The sequence below is a fragment of the Protopterus annectens genome, chromosome 5.part0 (genome assembly GCF_019279795.1).
Source record: "Protopterus annectens isolate FY-2018-M chromosome 5.part0, PAN1.0, whole genome shotgun sequence".
Classification (NCBI taxonomy): domain Eukaryota; kingdom Metazoa; phylum Chordata; order Ceratodontiformes; family Protopteridae; genus Protopterus; species Protopterus annectens.
In genome coordinates this window covers 877,382,364-877,404,567 of record NC_056735.1, presented here as the reverse complement: position 1 = coordinate 877,404,567, position 22,204 = coordinate 877,382,364, and the positions used below count along the sequence as shown (strand labels likewise).

Genomic DNA, 22,204 nt, shown 5'->3' with positions numbered 1-22,204 from the left:
GCATACACAAAGAGAAAGGGTTAGGAGAGTTATAAGTGAAAGAACTGTTCTGCTAGAGTTTTTTGTTGAATCTAGAACAGAAGCTGCTGTTAAAAGGGAGATAATTAGGAGGGCATGTAAAATATTTCATAGAAATCCCTATTGGATCCCTAGTGATATCTGCATTGCTTACTGTACTTATTTCCTTGTTTCACTTGAAAGAAAGTTACTGTTTGTCGTTTTTGCATTTAAGTTACCTGTAACACATTACATTTAAGTTACCTGGCACTTGCTCACTAAAACAATTATATAAGTCAGCTCTAAAAAATTAAAAGCACTACACCCTCACAAACTCCCCTTGAGTACCTTGTTCCCCATTGGCCCTTTTTTCAATTATAAAGGAATTCCCAATACTATTCTAGCATGTCCAAAGGTCAGTTGTCAATCTCTTCTCTGGTCCAGCTGGTGAATCTGGGAATCTTGAGGCAATGTTACAATTGCCTCATGTACACAGACAACCCTCTCCTCCTCCTCCCAACAAATTCCAACACATGTGAGAGATGCAACCATATAGCCAAACTGGAGGCTAAGCTCTCTCAACTCAGTACTGGCGTAACCAGTCAGGAGGAGAAGGAAACCACACTCACTACAATTCCAGTCTCACATAGACCTACCACGACAACAAACCAAACACATAAACACACAAAAACATACTCGGAGGCTCTAAATAAAAATCTGCCTAAGCAGCAGAGACCTCCAAAGCAGACACCCAAGCAACCGCTACCCCAAAACAAAACACGTGCAACACATAGCTCACAAAGCCAGTGTGCCGAACAGTCACAGCCCTTAAGGCTAAACAACACACCTGATACACTTTTAATAGGTGACTCTATTGTCAGGCACACTGACGTCCTGCTCACCAGGCTGAACAAGGAGAAGGTCACGGTGAGCTGCCTGTCGGGCGCTAGGATCCGCCACATAACACAAGCACTCAGGTCACTCCAAGGCAAGTACAAATATGACTCAGTCATTGTCCATGCTGGTGTGAATGACCTGAGACGTACCTCCCTGGACTACATGAAAAGAGACATAGAGGAGCTCTCTGAGCATGTAGCCCAGTCCGGTATGACCCTGACCTTGAGTAGCATCTTACCCTCACCAAGAATGATGCCACAATATGAAGACAAGATGATCAATTTCAACAACTGGCTTAAGTGTTGGTGTCATTCAAAGGGGATCCAATGCCTGTCAGCCTGGGATGACATGCTCGACAAGCCACAATGCTTCGCTAGGGTCGGCTTGCACCTGTCACCCCTGGGCTTTCGAATATTGGCAAAGGCTCTTGCTACCCCCATAGTGCCTTTTTTTAGGCAAGGCTCAAAAGACAAGCCCACCTCCATAGGTATCACAAGGGATAAGAAACTAAGAGTAATGCTACTCAACGCCAGAAGTCTAAACCTCAAGATGCACGCACTCGAAACTCTCCTTAGCATGGAGAACATCGATATCTGTGCAGTAACAGAAACCTGGTTCAAGGCTCCCGAGAGCACCCCAGCACTACCAGGTTATACCTCATACCATGCTTTTCGGCCCCAAAACTTGGACTGAACCACAAAAGGAGGGGGAGTATCAATATTCATCAAAGATACCCACACCTCCAGGTTGGTGGCACAGCACGAAGCATCAGAGACTATCCATGTGCAACTAACTGAGGGTAAAACTGCCTTCCAGTTTATAGCCTGCTGCAGACCACCCTCCCAAACACAGGAACCCCACTTGGCCTTCCTGAGAATACTGGAAAATATGAAGGTCTCTCCAAACACCATTATATTGGGCGACTTCAACTACCCAAACATAGACTGGGAGCATTACTCTAGCTCCAACACCCTAGCCCAAAGGTTCCTAGAATTTATAAACTCATATGCTATGGAACAACTTGTTACCACTCCCACAAGAGGGGAAAACATACTGGACCTGATCATCACCAACATGGGGACACTATGCTCCAGACCAAAAGTGTATCCCTCACTGGTAAGATCAGACCATAAACTAATCTCACTGGATATTCACATCCCGACCCCACCCCCTGCCCAGAAAACCACAGTGAAAAACTTCTCTAAAGCAAATTTCACATGCCTCAAAACTGAGGCGAAATCCTTCAAAGCCTCCGGGCCTGTGGAAAACACGGCCCAGACCGCGGAATCCTTTATAAACGCATTCTATGAACACCTTCAGGAATGCATGGACCATGCAATCCCAAATAAAACCAAGACCCAATCCTCCAAAGGCAGACGTCCTGTCTGGTGGACCCCAGCCATAAACAAACTATACAATAGAAGGAGGAAGCTACTACATGATAGAGCAAAATCCCAAAAAGGGAAAGCATCTCTGATCATTAGCAAAAATCTACGGGCACTCATAAAATCGTGTAAGGCCAGCTTCGAGAGAAAAATTGCACAGGACACTAAGGATAATCGCAAGGCTTTCTTTAGTTATGTTAGGAACCTGGGTAGGAATTTCCAGATATGCTCAGAATTAGTCCAAAATGACAAAAAATACACCGAGCCCACAGACATTGCCAACATCCTAGCTGACAGGTTCAGTGCAAACTTTTCCCCCCTCTCCCCACCAAAAGGGCAAATATCTATCCCAACAGAGTGCTGCCCCCCTAACATCTCAGATGCTCAGGTAAGAGCCGCCCTCTCCAAAGCAAAAAACACAGCATCAATGGGACCATATGGTGTCCCGGGCTGCGTCCTACATGAACTCCAAGAAGAGCTAAACCCAAACATAAAACTACTGTTCAATCTTAGCCTTACTACAGGATATGTACCCAAAGAGTGGCGTACAGCAGCAGTGGTCCCTCTCCACAAAGGTGGTGTCTCAACGGATCCTGGAAACTATCGCCCCATAAGCCTGACTAGCTTGGTCTGCAAAGCTATGGAAAGGATCATCATGGACCTCATAAATAAAGATATTGGGGACCTACAGTCACTGGATCCTACCCAGTTTGGCTTTGTTAAGGGCAGATCCTGCCTCTTAAACCTGGTCAATTTTTTTGAAACAGTCACCAAGACCATTGATGAGGGGAAGGTGGTCCACACAGCCTACCTGGACCTCGCAAAAGCCTTCGATACAATAACCCACTCGGGCATTATAGATAAGCTCACCAGCTTAAATATAAACCCCTATGTCACTAGATGGGTTGAAAACTGGCTCAAGGACAGAACCCACATGGTTAGAATTGCTGGAGCGATGTCAGACTCCAAACCAGTTACAAGTGGCGTCCCACAAGGCTCAGTCCTGGGACCTCTCTTGTTCGGTATATATTTCTCGGCGGTACAGGTGAACACGGAAGGACTGTGGCTGACCAAGTTCGCAGATGACTGCAAACTGGGCGCCATAATCAACTCTCCAGCCGACACAAGCATCCTCCAAAAGGGCCTCATAGAAACAGACAACTGGTGCCAGAGCCATGGCCTCAAGCTAAATGCCAAAAAGTGTATAGCCATCCCCTTTGGCAAAAACAAAGTGCCCACAAATTACCACATAGGTGGTAATCCATTAAGTACAGAAGAAGTCATTAGGGACCTGGGGACCCAAGTTGATAGCAATCTCCCATTTGACAACCACGTAGCCAAAGTGGTTAGAAAAACATTTTATATAGCCCACCTAATCATGAAGGGATTCACATCTAGATCAGGGGAGGTCATCGTGCCTCTTTACTCATCCCTCATCAGGCCCATAATTGAGTACAATGCCCCTTTTGGGATGTACCTTACCAGACACCTGCAGCAACTGGAAAGACCCCAAAAGTACCTCACCAAGAGGATCAAAGGGCTCAAACAGATGCCATATGCTGCCCGGTTAAAGAAACTCCAGCTCTACTCAGTGGCATACCGCCTGCTCAGAGGCGATCTGTGCCTGACGTATAAAGCCATGTCCAGCCCAGAATTAATGGACATGCTGCACCTCAGAAAATCCAAATCCCATCGAGCTACGTGCTCGAGAGACTTGAACCTCAGCACTGAAATAAATAGGACATGCTGGAGGGACAGATTCATAACCCAGAGGCTCCCTTCACTCTGGAATAAAATCCTAGTCCAAGTTAGGCAGTGTCCCACATTGACTCTCTTCAAGAGGAATCTTGATGAGTGGATGGGAGATCGTAGGTTTACCCCGGCTATCACTTCTGTGTCACTGTTAGACAGAGGCACAGTATACTAACCTCAAAAAAAGGCATAGCAAAATTAATTTAAAATGGGTGGCGAAAGCCAAACACACTCTGGCTAGGCTTATAAATGCCCTAGGGCAGATAGCCTAGTATGAACCTATGAACCTATGAATCAATCAGAGGTTAGAAAAGAATGGGAAGAGAGTCTGGAAAAGCAATTTACAAGGGAACTATGGCAGGACATATGTACGTCTCCCAAATATGCAATAAAGTCTAGAAGGTTTACAATTTTTGCTTGAATGTGTTTGCATAAGTATTTTTACACCCCAAGCAGACTTCAAAGATTTTTCCTCATGTAGATAGCAAATGCTGGAGAAACAGGTAACTGCGAACAAGTTTTTCAGAGTTTAATGAGTTGGTAGATTTTAAAACTTCCCTACAGAGTACTCTGTCAAAAATATTGTGGGAGCGAATGGGCATACCTAAGGAAATTATCTCTTTGAGCTAGGTCACAGGACCTGAATTGCTTAGACATAGTAAGGCCTTATTAAGTTTAATTCTACTGGCTGCAAAAAAGCAATTAGTTGAAAATGGAAATCAAATCTAAACCAACTGTATCTGAAGTACTGAATATTATAAAATGGATAAAGAATAGGAAGTGGGGTCTTTAGAAAAGGGAAGAAACAAATTACATAGAAATAAATGGAATTTGTGGGAACAGTACATGCAGAGTAATGTTCAAGAGGAGGAGTGACATTTAAGGGGATTCAGAAATTGAGCAGTTTATGTAATATTGGACTGAATTACTATTTTATGACTAAAGAAAGGATATATGTAATATATAATGTCTGTAAATGAAAAGAATTTTAATATGTTTTCTCTTTTCTATTAATGTATATGTGCTAGTGTTGTAAGTGATAATTTAATAAAAGTGTTTAAAAATATTTAACAGTTTTTGGCTAGTGCAGTTGTGTAGATGGGCAAAGACCGAACTATGGCCCACGTGGTCTGGGTTCAATTAGCAACTGTGGTGTCTGACATGCTGGCAGGGAGGGATAGGAGTACCCATCCCAGGGGGGTATCATTCATCTAGGTGTTCCCTGCAGGTAGGCATGGTCCATACAGAGGGGCAGCCCTCTGACATAACAATCAAACACAGGGGAAGGGGATACCAAAGGGTTAATAATGAATGAAAAATCCCCCTGTCAAAGCAGTTAATGACACAAAACTGCAGGAAACTCTTAGGTTCTGCACTGGCCCCAACCTTACAAAGGAGACAGTATGGGGCCTGTAGGAGAAGCTGGTAGACCCAGTGATGGATATGGGCACTGAGGTAGACAGAAAGAATGAAGCAGAAGGAAAACAAGATTCAACAGAATTTATAAAGCATGCTTGATGTGGCCTAGCTACATGGAGAAAAGAGTTTGGTAATTAATGCCATCTAAAAAAGTTTAGCTTAGAATTTTCATTTAAGAAAAATAGAAGTGACATCCAGAATATTAATACCAAAATTCCTTATATTACAAAAACATTTTAAAGATGAAGTACAGTAATTCCAAAATGCTCTAAATTGATCAGAATGTGTTGTATTGCCTCATCTTCAACAATAAAAAACATCTTTTTGTCTGTAAAATGCTACTATAATCTTGGAATAAAAACAATGCCGTACATGCACATAATTTCAAATAACTGCATTATTAAATTCATATGAATTCAGTGCATCATTTAAAACAATGTACTTGTAACAGATGCTGGTCAGTAATTGGAAGTATATTTTCACCTGTATCTTAAATGCCCTAATCCATCACTGAGTCTGCCACCCTCTCCTACTTTATTAGGAAATGCTCATTAATTTTTCAGGAGAGAAAATGTATGAGATTTTAACATATTCTTGCAGTATCATGTTTAATTAAGTCAGGTCTCCAAAGTTTCTTCAGTTTTGTTGTCATACAGCAATTAGAATATTTTATTCAGCATTTACTGTTCCCTCATCTTAAGTATGTGTGCAGCTGTTTTGTTAAATAAGCATGTCTATCAGTGTCTTTCAAACATATTTAGTTTTGCTATATAACTATTATATGTTTGTGTCTCTGACACAGAAAAAAGAATGAAACTAAATTACCTAGTGCAACTTCACTTGTTGTCCTCTTTTTCATTTCTGTCAGCACATTTTCAAGCTGTTCTGTTTTCTCTCTCCGAAGTGGGATTTCTGGTAACTTTCTTATCTAAGGCAAACAATGTAAAGAAAAACACAGTAAACATTCATTTGATTAAACCTCACTGCAAATGTAATTATGAAATGCATACATTTGATTTACTGTTGCTTAAGTATCTAGATGTCAACTTTTTTAAAATAAGAAACATCTTTATTGAATCAACACTTATGACATAGGCAGTCATGCAGTTATATAAATGAAAACAAACCATATTGACATATTTTCAGTTGCAAACATTATACATCACATACAATCTTGTATACAGTCATTGTCAATTGAACATTACAATGGTCATTCAATTCCTCCCTTTCCTTAAACCTCATCCCCCCTTCAAAACATTATTCTGCATGCATTTTTCACAAAATTCTTGTTTTTTTCTATTTGCTCCTACCCTTATCTAAAGCTCCCACTTCCAGTTTTACCTCTGTTACTATATTCACTACCTCTAGAGTGGTTTGTTTAGACTTTGATTTCCATTTTCTAGTAATTGCTTTTTTGGCAGTCACCATAATTAGACTCAGCGAGGCTTTGCTATATGTAGGCAATTCTGATTCTGTATCACAGCTCAGAAAATAATTTCCTTAATTACACCAGTTTGCTCAGCCATTATTTCTGATAGAGTAGACCATGGGGGAATTTTTATTTTTTTTTTGCTTCTGGGGTACAGCACTGATCTCCACAGACATTTTCAGACTCAGCCCAGGAGTGGTGTGACTTGCTCAGAGTCACACAGCTAAGCAATGGAGGCTGGGGAAATCAAACCTTGCATCACTTGACCACAGGGAACTGCTCGTTAATAGCTCCTTAATCCTCTAAGCCAACTGTCAGACATTTTAAAGTATGCCAACTCATTACAGTTCCAAAGAGTATGTTTCCAGTTACCTCTTTCTAACCTATCACATCTCCAACATTTGCAGGCTACCTGAGGAAAAATTCTTTGGAGTCTGCTTGGGATGCAAAAATACCTATGCAAACATTTTCAAGCAAAAATCCTAAATCTTCTGGATTTTGTTACATACTTGGGAGCCATACAAATACCCTCATATAGAATAAGCAATTCACAAAGAAACGATATCTCTTCCCAATCATTTCTAAACTCCTGTGATTGATTCCTATAGATATAATGCAATATTTTATATGTTGTTGTTTGTCTTTCGGCTATTCCCAGTTAGGGGTCGCCACAGCGGAACTCCGGTCCACTAATGATTGGCAGTAGATTTTCACAAACGCCCGAGGTGCCAGCTCGACGTTCAACCTTCAACGAAGGCATGCCCATTTACGCATGTCTTTTGAATGCCCATCCAACCGCGGGGAGGACATGCAGACTCTGCACAGAAGGCACTCCCCGCACTCCAGCCGAGAATTGAACGGGAGAACCTTTTGCTGTGAGGCAAAAATGCTACCGCTGCACCACCGTGGATTTCATAATGCAATATTTTATATGCCCTACTAATTATCCCTTTTTAACTTTTCTGTTATAGATTCTACTAAAAACTCTACCAGTGTTGGTCTTTCACTTAGGCTCTCCCTATTCCTTTTTCTTTGCCTGTACTCTGATATTAATCCTTGAGATGGAGGGCAGTCTCTAGCCTGCAGTCCAAATGTATTCTTGGCCTCTTCCCATTCTATTACCTTTCCATCACAAATTATTTGCCCCTGATACCTTGGTTCCATTGCCAGTTTTCTCCAGTAAATTCCAGCTTCCTCTTGCTTATTCTCTGGACCCCTATTTGCAGTCATCCCTATTGGGTGACTCTTCTTTCTATATTAGAGGTTTCTTCATCTTCAAACTACAACAGTCTTAATTGGTTTATGGCCTTAGGGGAGGGAAATGCAGCTATAAATTATAGTCCACAATAAGAAACTGTAAATATTTAGCCTGGATAGCTTTATGATCCCAGTGAATGTGAAATAAAAAAAAACCGCTACAGGTACCTTGTTATGTGTGTTTTTCTTGGCAAAAACATTCAAATGTGATAGGTGAACTAAAATAAGAGTGAGGGAGCCAATTTCTTAAGGAGAGTATCATGAGATTTTAGCTTCAGCATAGTGTACAGTGAGAAAGCTGATCTGGGCAGAAAAGTGCTAGGGGGAAGAAACTGCTACATCATGCCTTTTATATGTGCAAGTATGGGAATACTTTAGTATGGAGGAATGCGCACCCTGTGGAACTGAAATATTGGGTTTAGGGTGTATTTGTCCTTTAACTGGTGAAAATCTCAAGATTTGAATGCTGGAGTGTTTTTTTTCCCTTTCTTTCCTTTTTGGCATTTATACAGATTTAAATACGTCACTTAAAGGGATGTAATTGAAGGAGAAAAACATTGTCTAGCAAATCATCTGTACCACTTACATACATTGTGCTCTTTTAAACAAGATGCGTGTTGACCTTCATTGAAATATAATTCAAATGTTGCTCCTTCAGTGCCATGGTCTATATTTTATACTGTCTGCTCCAGGTTTCTGACAGAATATATTGGTTACTAATCAAACCTTCAAACAAGACGGCAGAAGGAAATGGGGGATCAGAAGTAATGGTGTACATCCTTCTTCTCTGTATATTCTTAAACAAATGTTTGTACATTTAGGCTTTCTAACATCATTATTTGATCTTAGTTAGGCTCACATACTCTCATGACTGTAATGGCTGCTCCCCTCTCCCTTTTTCAAGTTAGTTAAATGTGTATATAATACCCTACTCACTTGCTGATTACCGTCCCCACACTGAGAAGGTGGTCTGTCAAAATTATTACCTTCTTTCATTGCTTCTACAAATCTTTAAGGATGAAACTACCTTTTCAAACATGCTTCAGTGATGAGATACTGGTTTCTTTCTCAATGAGTGCAGACTAATTACATTGCTTTTTACTAAAGATATTTTTACACGCACTTTGCCTTTATAAATCTGACTATGCCATGCCAGAATCTATGAGTCCCTGTATCACATTGCCATTAATTAAGATACTGCACTTAACACTGAAATACTACAAAAGCAAAAAGCTGACTCAAATATTCCTGCAGACACATTTATTACATTTCTTGGCTGAAGATCATCAGTAGCATGCTTTTTCACTTGTTACAGTTTTCACATTTATAACAGGATTACCATTATTGGTATAAAATTTAGCTATGTGATACCTTTTTTTCCACATTTAAAACAGCCTATGCCTATTGTTTGTGCTTTATGTTTGTTTGTAGAATATGGCACATGCTTTACTTCAGGTCTAGACTTTTTCACTGTACAACAATCTCGCTCTACCTGTAACTCATGTTCTGTATCCTTAGGGTTGGTTTGAAACAAAGAAGGTCACTCACCTTTGAAAAGGAGCAGGTAAGGCCCATTTAAGTTTATCAATGGCTGTTTCTCTCATTTTACTTTTAGTATGTTAATCCTCAGGAAACTGTCATACTTTAAGTACATGTTTTAAATCACATAACTGAGATCTTATCATTTTGTTAGGAGGAAATATCCAGTGATGAAACTTGTAAGCTTGTGTTTCAGAGGTAACACTGGCTCTGCCTAATAGTGACTTTTTTTACTTTTTCATAGTCCTAACATTCAGGCCCTTCCAAGTCCACAAAAGCTTTTAAATGTTTCTCACTTAGGTAGGCTGGCAGGATTCTAGCACAGTCAGTCTCATTACTGCTGATTGGCTTTAAAATAGGGAAAAATCTTTCTAAATAATAACATTGGGGGATAGTTCAGGTACTTCTGCTACAGGACATATTATTTTTCCTAAGATGTCCTGAAACTATACAATAATAATATTTTCTGTTTTGTATCTATTCTCTTTATTGATGCATAGTTTCTAACAGGTATATAGATTGCTGACACTACAGTGCAGCATAAGGGGGGTGTTGCATTCCTGAGTGTGTCATTCTTCAGATGAAGGTAAGGAAAAAAGGTTGTCTCATACTATTACCTTTGGAAACACTCTACTTTGACAAAAGTTGTCCTTTCTTCCTAACTTCACAAGAAACAAACAACTGATCAAAGTTCCTAAAAGACAGGGAGATGGAAAGCTTGGCTCAAAGTAAACTCGGATACCATTTTTGGCATAAATGAAGGATTATTTCTTAAAGAAACCCTATCTTTTGTTGAAAATGAGATAAGGTTGCCCCACCATAACAACTCAATTACTCTTCTTGCAGAAGTCCTAGCAAGCAGTAACACTGTCTTCCATGTTAAGAACATCAAGTAGGCCTGATGAGCTGACTTAGTTGAAAAAGAGTTTACATTTTGCAAGACAAAATTAAAATCCTAAGTTGTAGTCACCTATTTTCTAGGCAGCTTGGTAAGCAACACCTCTTTTAAAAGCATTTTCATGTGAGACTGCATTGTACTTGGGTAATCTATGGCCTAGTATGTTGGATTGGCTGATAAATGAATTCTGATTAAGGAGTAAGACAGGCCAGAGTACAGTAACTCATGCAAAGAATGTAGCAGCAGAGAAACACTAGCCTTAAAATGGTCCTGGTTCCTGGCTTGGTACCAACTAGAAAATCTTTTCCATTTCCATTTACGAATATATGATTTTCTAGAAGCAGGTTTTCTTGCTATCTTTAATACCTGCTGCACATTCTCAAAAGAAAAAAGAAATAGGTGGCTAGAAAGTATTAAGACTTAATTATCCAGACAGTTAGTTGCTGTTATTTAGGGTCGGGATGCATCAAATACCCCTTGTCATGTGTGAGTAAGTACAGTAAAAAATCGCATGACAATTGTCCTTGGCTATTTCCAATACAAGGAAGAACCACCATTGCCTGAACATAGTGGAGTCATCACAATGACCTATAGAGAGTCATTTTGAATCTTACTCATAAAAGTATCTTGGATATTAGTGGAAAGGGTGGAAAAGCATACTGGAAAATGTTTGTATAAAGAAAAGGCATCTCTTTTCCAGGCATTCTTACAAGGAGTCCTGGAGCAGAATTTTGCCAAATAATTGTTGTGACTGGTGGCAAAATAATCTATCCAAAGTGCTCCTCACAGCTGTATCAATTTCTGGAAGACACCCTGATTTAGTTTCCAGTTGTGAGGGTCTGTCCGGGTCATGCTCAGTTTGTCTACAACATTTTGCACTGACAAAATGTGAGATGCCTGTAGAATGAGATTGTGCTGAAAAGCATAATCCTAGGCTGTGATGGCTAGTCTGCACAGAGGGTAATATCTGGATCCCCCCTCTTTGTTTATGTACCACATCACTGTGGTGTTGTCTGTAAACACTTGCAAAGGTTCACGGGACCTTATATGATTGAGAGTGTTTATAGGTACATAGGTATATACTAGGTTAATGACCACCAGGGCCTTTATAAGCCTAGCCATGCAACCCAACCCAAATGCATCCCTTGATAATGTGTGAGCCTAAATAGGAGAGCATGTTTGTTAGGAGGGGTATGGTTGGTAGAAGGTTGGTAAGAACATATGTAGGGAGTTGTTAATTAGGGAATGTTTACTGTCAACCTCTGTCTGGAAGAGACATGGAGGCTAGCCCAGGGATGAAGTTATGATTACCCATCCAATGTTAGTTAGGGAATATTTACTGTTGGCCTCTGTCTATAGATGTATAGGGATCATCCCGGGAATGAATTTGCAATTTCCCATTCAATGGGTAATGTTAAGTTTGAATAGGGTTAATGATGTGAACTTTGCTACACATGGATAAGAAACCTATTCCAGAGTATGGGGATTCTTTGAGTCACATATCTGTCTAGTTAGCATGTTCTGTTTATGTCACAAGCAAAGTTAAAATCCCTGGCTCCTGTGTTTCTGAAACTCCTCATTTTACAGATGTGAGAAAGCTTCATCACGGATGGATCTAAGGATCACCTCTCAACAACCTGTAGGAGACCAAGTATAGAGACAGGTCTTTAAGGCAATCTGTACAGGACAGTGTGTTAATACCCTGGAGTTTCTTACTGAGGAGCCTCTGTGGTTGTTTCAACTGCTGCATATGCCTAGTCAGGTACATACCAAAGGGGGCACTGTACTCAATGACGGGTCTGATAAGGGACGAGTAAAGTGTTACTATAACTTCCTTAGACCTGGATGCCATACCCTTACTTATAAGTTGGGTGACATAGAATGATTTTCCTATTACCTTAGCTGCATGTTGGTCAAAGGCCAGATTACAGTCTACATATGTTTCCAGATCTCTAGCTACCAGGTCAACTCTTAGGGGTGTCTTATCTCTGGAGCAATTTGCCTGGGTATATGTTTTCTCAAAAGGCACTATAATGTACTTCTTTGCATTCAGTTTTAACCCATGGCTTTGGCGCCAGTCCTTTGCCTGTGTTAGACCCTCCTGCAGGATGTTACTGCCATGTGGAGAGTGGGGGTGAATTTATGATAGCTTCAGTTTTCAATTGTCTGAGAACATGGCAAGCCAGAGGCCCTTGACATTAGCCTTGACCTGAAAACAACAAAAAGTATATGAAAACCATGAAACAACTAAAAACATATGAAAAATGGACTATATGGGCATGATTTTTGTAACGCTACAAGATACACAAAAATATATCAGTATCTAGAAATGAAATTAATATTGCATTTCACAAAACTGACATTCTTGGATGATGCCCTTTCCCACAAATTCATTTCCTTGGACTTTAAGGGGGCATTATCCCGTTTCTAAAATCAGTTGCTTGCTAGAGTATTTTGTTTACATTTTAGTGCTGTGCATGTCACATGTTCACACAGAAGCAGGGTTTTCAGAGAAGCTTGTTAGCATACTGCAGGTCAGATTTCACAAACTTCTGTGGGGGTGAGGATATTATAGGAAGTGCTAAGAGTTTACAGTTTGTTCTTTTGTATTTTCCTACCCCCACCCATAGGCTGTTAGATTAGTTGAATGACTGGTTTAACCTTAGACAGAGATGCTATCTAGTCGCACTCAGATATGCAGCCTTTGCAACAGTGAAATTACATCGTCTTTAGTATGTGCTTATTTTTTGTAAAACTTAGTGGAATGATTATCCCAGCTTAGGCAATTGTATTATCTTCTGTTTGTTTTTGTTTCATGTTTGTTGCTATATGCTTTTTTCCCTTCACTGGTACTTATTTTTCATATGGTCAGCAATAGTGCTGCTTATTAGTGCATGTACTCATGAAAAGCATGGTCCCAGGCTACCATGGCTAGTCTGCACAGAGGGTAATATCTGGATCCCCCCCTGATCAGTCAGTTTCCCTCATTTCATAGAACTGCATTGCTTTGGACAGTTGCATCTTGGAAACAAACTCCCTGAGTTGCAAATGTCCTAATATTCTAGAAGAATAAAATCGTATCACGTTTCAATAAAAATGTCAGGCAATTTTGAAACTGAATCTTGTTACTGTACTAAAAGTATTTTCCCATTAGCTGACGCCCTTTAGAAATCACACAATAACTGTATAATACTGATACCATCCAACTGAATTTCTTATTTTTTTTCTTCCCTGCATTGTGGTAAAATGTTTAAAGCTTTCACTCCTTTCCTGAATATTTGACTGCAGTAGAGTTACACTGGTTACCAGTTGAAAGTTGAGGCAAATGTAGTCTCTATATTTCCCCATATTTTGCTATATATAGGTTCACGGGTTAGTATTAGGCTAACTGCCCTTGTGAGCCATTGTAAGCCTAGTCAATTATTCTTTGTGAGACTCAAGCCCTGCACCTTGTGTTTGTAAGGAAAATACCTTAACCATTGGCCACCCTCCCCAGCTGTGCATAAGTATGCATGCAATGTGTAATCTAAGTTTATATTCATGTTGTTTTAAAAACACAGCCTTGCTGTGTCTTACTGACTGCCTTGCAATTCAAGGCATTCTTGAATGTCTGTCAAATATGTATATGGCATATATGTGATAATGCGTGTATTTTATTAAAACTTTGTATGCAGTGCACATAATTGTTTTAATCTTAACGCAGGTTTATTTGTTAAATAAAAAGCGTTTTCGCTTCTCTATACTAGGGAAGCTTCTTCAGAGTAAAAAAATGCTTGCAAGGCGCCAAAACTTGTGAGACATTTAAATAACAAGCGGATACATCACTTCCTGTAAGTTAAAATTAACAGTACTAGTGAAAATAAAAAATACATCACATATGTGAAACATAATAATTTACTTGTAAACATGTGCACTCAAGAAATGCCATTAAGGATGTGATTTTACTTTACTTTATTTTACTTTACTGGTTTTGAAAGTTTTCAGTACCTTTTAGATGCACCGCTTATTATGTTTCACATATGTGATGTATTTTTTATTTTCACTAGTACTGTTAATTTTAACTTACAGGAAGTGATGTATCCGCTTGTTATTTAAATGTCTCACAAGTTTTGGCGCCTTGCGAGCATTTTTTTACTCTGAAGAAGCTTCCCTAGTATAGAGAAGCGAAAACGCTTTTTATTTAACAAATAAACCTGCGTTAAGATTCTTTGTGGTTTGCGAGACTTCTGTGGCTTTTGGATTTGTGGTTCTACAGTTTGCGTTTTTCTTTTTGGATTAATAATTGTTTTAATGGTATACTTGACTGTTAATATTGGAATTCCCATAACTTTTCTCAAACTTGACTCTTTCGTGACTGAGATGGCTGTGTTGACTAGACCACTTACCCCCTTACCAAGATGGAAATACATAATAATTAAAATAAATAAATGCATGTGTCATTATGTGTTTATCATATATATATATATATATATATATATATATATATATATATATACTGCTTTGGTTGTTTAAAATGCATTTGCTGTATATCTTTATGTTTTTAGAGAACATATATTTGTATGTTCACACACACACACACACACACACACACACACACACACACACACACACACATATCTCATACACTGGCATGCAGGAGATATTTTGACTAAGGCGACAGTATAGCAGCTCCTAACAGCATCTGTGTGTCACTGACCCTTTATTACTAGTTTTACAAGTAACATTCCTTTCCATTTGTCATATGCCAGTTGACAAAACTATTAAAAGTGTGACTCAAGTAACAAGAGTATTCTTGCCTTCAGTCATCTAAATTTTTAGAGATAATAATCTTACTTGTGTGTTGGCACTCTCAGACTGCATTGGATTTTTTCAGGATAACTGTTGCCATATCCCTAAGAATTTGGTGTGGGGGGGGGGCTACTTAGCAGGAAGCAAGCTCAGCAGCAGGTGGCCAAGAATAATTACACATAAACATAAAATTGCCATTACAGAGTTGTAGATGTCCTTACATTCACCGCTGCAGTATTCCTTACTAGTGGGATTCCCTGCCATGAAGCCCTCCCTCCAGCCAGTTTACAAAAGATTCCCATTGCTTTAAGGTATGCTGAATGTCACCTGCTTACTCCTTGCATAAGGTAGGGCATAAAGGTGATGTTCAAGCGTACCATCCTCAGAACTTTTTTTCCGCCAGTCCGAATGCTGTTTTAACTGCTGGTCTGTTGCATACATCCATTTTTTTCTGTTTATTGGCTTTTCTGTGCTTGCTCCTGTTTGCTAGTGTCCTCACAGTTGCAAATAAGTACCCAGTTGGGTTTTTGGTTACTTTTTCTGTTTTGTTTAGTGCCATTTGGAGTTAATATCACCAAGGAAGGGTAAATGCCAGTGTGGGAGACTGATTCCCCATAAAGACCATCACGATAAGTGTCTTTTTTATCTTGGTGCTGCTCACGACCATACATCTTGTTCAGTTTGTCAGGTGTTTGTCCCCAAAACTTGTCATAGTAGGCTTTCTTCCCTTTCCTTGTACCTTGAGAACCAGCGGCTTAAGCTTCTTGCTGCGGGTACTATGGATGGAACGTCCTGCCCTGATGGTCAGCCGTCTGGGAAGAAGAAGGTGCATAAGGTAAGGCCGGAATCTTCCACTGTCCAGCTTCTGCTGGGTGTTTCTCTTGAGGTAGTTATGCACCCGGAGGCTCATCCGGTTGTTTTGTCAGATTCTTCTACCATGTCTGGGTTGGAGGTCACTGAGGATTTGGCAGGCAGCATGTCTGACGAGGCTTTGCAGGCATCTATTTTTGGGTGTTCAGAGGGAACCACGGTTGACTGTTTCTGAGGGGTCTAATGTGGTTCCACAGTTTCTTTTTCGGGAAGAGGTTCCCACTGCAGTTGGGAAATGCCGTCCTGAGTCTGGGCCTTCTCAGGTTTCCAGGATGGCTGTCCTTTTGAAGAAAAAACAGAAAACTAACCATGTCTCTTCTGCTCCTAGGGATCCACAAAGTGAGTGGCAGGCCTTTACTCAGGGGTTATTAAATGCTTTACTGTCATTGCGGCCTCAAGGGGTTTCAGTTTCTGCTCCTCCTTGGTCTGCCTCTTCCCCTAAAAGGTCCAAAGAATTCCATTCTTCTGAGTTGGATTCTGATGATGACTCCCTTGCTTATTTTGACCAGATTTCTTCTCCTTTAGATTACGGGTCTGAGGAGGAGGATTCTCATACTCTTGATAATCCCTCTGAGGAAATTTCCTTTGGGGACACGATCTCTAGGATGATGGACTTTTTTAAGTGGGATTGTGCCCAAGTTTCGGATATCCATGAGATACTATGAGTTACTGCAAATGGAATCTCCTAAACCTGCGTCCATTCCTCCTGTTCTTGCCTGCTTTATTGGATGTTTTTTTCCACTGCCTCTAAAGCACTGGATTCTCTGCCCCCTGTTCCCAGGAAGTCTGATTGGTTTTACAGGGTGCCTGAGGATTGTTTCTTTTTGTTTAAATGTCCTGCTGTTGACCCCTCTGTGGTGTCTGTAGCCTCTGTTAAGCTGTCTCACTTGCTTCATTCATCCAAGTTACTGCCTTCTGACTAGGACAGTAGGACCATGGATAGGCTGGGTAAGAGGGTTTATACTTCCTCTACCCTGGCTTTTAGGGGTATTAATTATCAGACCCATATTTCTAGGTATGTCTTGGCTCTTCTTTCTCAGGCCTGTCAGGTTCTTTCTGATCTTCCAGACACTGAGGGTACATCTTCTGCTCTTTCCTTGCTTGGGACTTCCTCTCAGGTAGTTTGTCATTCTATCAAGTGTAGTTATGATGCTGCAGACGCCTCTTCAAGGCCTGTTGCTTCTGGCCCAGTTCTGAGTAGATATTTGTGGCTTTGGCTTCAAACTTTGCCTGATGATATTAAGGCTAAGTTGCTGGATGCTCCTCTGGATAATACTCTTTTGTTTGGTGAAGCGGCTTATTTAAGTCTCTTCAGGACAAGGGGAAGGCTTTACAGGAGCTTAAGCATGTCTTTGTTTTTCCCGTGCCTAAACTTCAAAGGAACTGCACTTCTAAGCCAGCCTTTGTTCCTAGGCAGTCTCGTCCTCCTTCTAAAGGCAAAAAGGGTAGTAAATGGACACTCCTCCTGCTAAAGCTGGTGACTCCCTCTTGGCCACAACAAGACTGGTTCCCTCTATTTCTGCATCTTGCCAAGGGCAATCATCACAAGTTACCTCACAGGATGGATCTCCTCACAAAAGATGAGGGATCTCTCATCCATTCCCACCTGTCCACTCTTCAACTGACACTGTGGGTGATAGGGTTTTGATTCCTCACAGACACCTTTTTTCTGATGATATGCTGCAGGCCCTGCAGGAGACCAGGAAACCTACTACTAGGACCCACTTTCTGTGGATGTTCCTTTGGTTCTTTCTTATTTGTGTGAGTTGCTCAATGCTGGTTTGGCCTATTTGGCCTATTAAGGCCCACTTATCAGCTCTTTCTGCTTATCTGCCTTTAACTCCTCCATTAGCTTCTAGATTTGAGGCTAAGCAGTTTCTTAAAGGCATCCTTAATATTAGACCTTCCAGGAAGCCTGGTCCTCCTCCTTGGGATCTTAATTTTGTTCTGGAAAAACTGACTCAGGCTCCTTTTGAGCCTGCTGTTTCAGCTTCCTTGCAACATTGTTCTTGGTTGACAGTTTTTTTGTTAGCTCTTACTTCTGTCAGATGGGTGTCTGAGTTGCAAGCCCTTATGACTTGCCCACCTTTTTTGATATTTCATGAGGACAGGGTGTCCTTGTGTACTAATCCTTCTTTTATGCCCAAGGTGGTTAATGAGTGGTCACTTAATCAGTCTATTAATTTGCCTACCTTTTTTCCCTCTCTGCAATCTGACAGTGAGAGGGTGCTACATACCTTAGATGTGCATAGACAGCTCAGATTTTATTTGGATAAAACTAAAGCTATCAGGAAGTCTGACCAGTTATTTGTTTCCTTTCATCCTAGGTCTTTAGGTTTCGCTGTTTACAAGCAAACTATTTTCACTTGGATTTTAAAGGCTATTTTCTTTTGTTACACTTTTCATGGCATGAGCCTTCCTTCTTCTATTAAGGCTCATTCCAATAGAGCTGTGGCTTCCTCTGGTGCTTTTTTCAATGGCTTAGATGCTAATTCTATTCTTGAAGCTGCTACCTGGACGTCTGTGCATACCTTTACCAAACATTACCAGTTGGATGGTATCTTCAGAGCCAGAGCTGGTTTTGCTGCTGCCATTCTTCATGGCGTCTAGCTGGGTTCTGCTGCTTCCTCCTCCCAGGTTGCTTCTTGAGCTTTTGCACTCTCCCATTAGTAAGGAATACTGCAGCGGTGAATGTAAGGACATAGTACAGTTGTGTAAAATCTTACCATAATGGTAGATGTCCTTGCCTTCAACGCTGCAGTATTCACTCCCTCCCTCCATCCCCCTGGTCTCTTTCCCTTCCTGGCTGTGCAGATTCTCCTTGGTTTTCCTTGGACTGCTGTTCCTACTGGGGCAATCTGTTCTGAGGCTGGTACATCTGAATGTCGCCTTTATGCCCTACCTTATGCAAGGAGTAAGCAGGTGATGTTCAGCGTACCTTAAAGCAACAGAAATCTTTTGTAAACTGGCCGGAAGGAGGGCTTCTGGGCAGGGAATCTCATTAATAAGGAATACTGCAGCGGTGAAGGCAAGGACATCTACCATTATGGTAAGATTTTACACAACTGTACTTTCTTCCTAGATATACAAACAGAAAGCAAACAAGGCACTACCAACTCAAATCAGATAACATATGTATAGTTCAGGTAGGGATCAATCAGCAAAAGGGTGAAGTGAAGAGTAAGTGGACATTTTACACTATGTTGCTTTCACAGTGGGCTCAATTCATGACAGTGGCACTGGAAATAACACCAGAACCAGTGTGGGTACAAATTCATTCACAGTACCAGTGGACATATGAGAATAATATGAGAATAATAGCTAATAAACACCCTCAGTACAAGTAATTAGGTGGCTTACAGAAGGGTACTACAGCAGTTTAGAGACACTATGAAAGTGCAAGTTTGTCTAGTTGCATGGGCTCATAGCAGTAAAACAATTGAGGGTACATACTCTGTTATTGTTAGAGGCTGACTAAAACAAGATGAAAGTAGCATTACACCTGGCAAGCTATCAGCTGGCTGCACAAAACCATGGGGTGATAGTGTGAGCCTTATGGAACAGACTTCAAAATATAAGTCATTAGTAATACAAGAGATTGTTTTTCGTAACCTGATGTTTATCAGTCCTCTGTGAAGCATTAAGTTTGTCAGAATAAGACAATTCTAATGATAAATAGAAGCAACCTATGACTGATCAAGAAGTGAAGAACCAGTGTCTGGCAGCAACCTCTGGCTGGGCTAAGATGGTATCCCATGCTGCACTGCTCTCTATCCCCAGATCTCGTTTGCCGCTCGTGTAGCTCGGACGTAGTCTCGCTCTTGGCTGTGGTTAAGTACCCTTTTTCTTCTTATATCTGAGAAGTTTTTTGCAAAAAAAGATATTTTAATAGCTATTGTGTGTGTTCTTGACTGTATTGTGGAAAAGTTGTGTTTTTCTTTATAGCGTATTCTGTGGTATCCAACTAGCTGTTTCCAACAGGCTAGGCCCATTTCAGTTAGAGGACCTAGTCTGTCCCCTTGCTTTCCTTTTGTGCTAAATCCTTCCCGTGGACTAAAACCATTTAAATTAGAGAAATTAGTCCTGCCCCCTTGTATTTGTGTATAAAGATCGTTTGAGTTAGAGGTCTTTGTGTGTTTTGTTTGTTTGGCTTGTTCCCGCACTTGTGGCTGTTTGGACCGTTGGTCTTTTTTGAGTAGTTGCTTGCTGTTTGTGATAACTATGTCCAAAGATACTAAGGAGCATAAGCCCTCGGGCTTCAAGAAGTGCTCCAAGTGCAGTTATAAGATGTCCATCACTGATGGAAACTCTGTTTGTGTGTACTGTCTGGGAGCGATTCATCTCCAGGAATTGTGTAGTTTTTGTCATGCCTTTAGCCTGTGTATTCATCAGGAAAGGAAGAATAAATTGATTTTGAAGGGACTTCTGAAACCCTCCTTCGAGGAAGGTCTGCAGAGTGCTTCCAGCTCTAAGGCAAAAAAGCGATCCCCGGCTCCATCAGTATCCTCGGAGCCGCCTGAGAAAATAGCAAAATCTTCATCGACATCCTCGGCTCCATTGTCCTCGGGGCCGCAGGAAGTGTCAGTGGTTATGGAACCTGCTTCGGCTCCAATTTTCTTGAAGCCTGTTCGGAGCCGGTCGCCTAGCATTAGGCCAGTATTTCCTCCTCGCAGGTCCCCTTCAGAGAGGAGGTCTTGATATCCTTCCCTATCCTCCAAATCTTCCAGGACCTTATAGGATGTGGACATCGATAGAGTGGTGCAGAGACTTCTTCAGTCACCGGTACTAGCTAAATTGTTCTCGGCTCTGACCTAGTCGGCTCCAGAGCCGGTCCCTCAACCTACATCGATTCTTCCTCCTCTGAGCACATCTCAGCCTTCGGAGCCAGAGTGCTTGGTTCCGTGTGATGTCCCTAGGTTGGTTCCAACAGCCCCTCCTGGCTTATCAGTTCCGACATCAACTTCGACCCCGTTGGCACCGTCCACAGGGTTTCGGATTCAAGATTCTTTGGTCGGATCTGAGGGAGAGGCTTGAGGACACCTCTCAGCTACTAGTCTCCCTCTCAGTGCTTCGGCATGGGGAAGCCTGATTCCTGTCTCGGTTTTAGAGGCTGGTAGTTCTTTGGATCTGGGAGGACCAGCCTTCGAGGCCATGTGGAACGCACTGGCCAGGTCGTCAGTGGCATCATAAGGGTCGGTCACTCTGTCCACTACAACACCGGTGCAGGTCTCCGATTGCCATCTATCTCTGGACAGCGGAGTCCCAAGGCCTCAGGGTACCCCCACGAGTGGTCCCCATATTTCTGAGGGGCCATCAGAGTTTTTGCCTGAGGAGTCACCCAGAAAGAAAACATGCAAGAGGAAGCACATAGATTCCCAGGATGAGTCTCTCACATCAGACACAGACCTCGAGGAATCAGACGGGTCCCCTAAGTCATCCTCTGAGGATGTTTCTTTCTCTGATATCCTAGAGATTTTGAAGCAAAGAGGTGACTAGCCATCCAAAGCCCCCTCCGAAAGAGGAGTCAGTCTTCCTGAAGGCCTTTGGTGCTCAGCCCTCTGCCTCCTGGGTATCTCCACCCTTCAACGAGCTTCTGGATTTGGTTTGTCGAAGGGTGTGGGAAACCCCTGACTCTGTGGAACCAGTCCCTAGGAGACCCAATAAATTTTTGTCTGCCCCTCCTGATAAGGAATTTCTATCCAAGGGAGTCCCAGTGGATGCCATGGTGGTGGCAGCTGCCACCCAGAAAGAATTAGCTGAGACTTCTTCCACCGTCCATCCCCCTAACAAGGAGTCTAGGGTTATGGACCAGTATGGGAAGCATACTTTTTCTTCAGCGACCTTTACCTTGCAGTCACTGAATTACTTATCACACTTTACACGGCTCCAGAGAGATCTCCTAAAGGAGCTTGGAGATACTCTTACGGGTAACGTTTCTGAGGCGGTGGCCCAGAAGGTCAATGCTTAGATGTC

The 22,204-nt window shown here is 41.4% G+C and overlaps 1 protein-coding gene across 2 annotated transcripts in view; it reads right to left on the bottom strand.

The window, feature by feature from the left end:
• Nucleotides 1-22,204, bottom strand: part of XRRA1 (X-ray radiation resistance associated 1) — a 1,524,348-nt gene that overhangs the window by 156,399 nt on the left and 1,345,745 nt on the right. For both annotated transcript variants that reach the window (XM_044072671.1, XM_044072672.1), the window contains one exon: nt 6,276-6,378. In XM_044072671.1, coding sequence (XP_043928606.1) covers nt 6,276-6,378 — 103 coding nt within the window. The remainder of the gene's footprint in view (nt 1-6,275; nt 6,379-22,204) is intronic.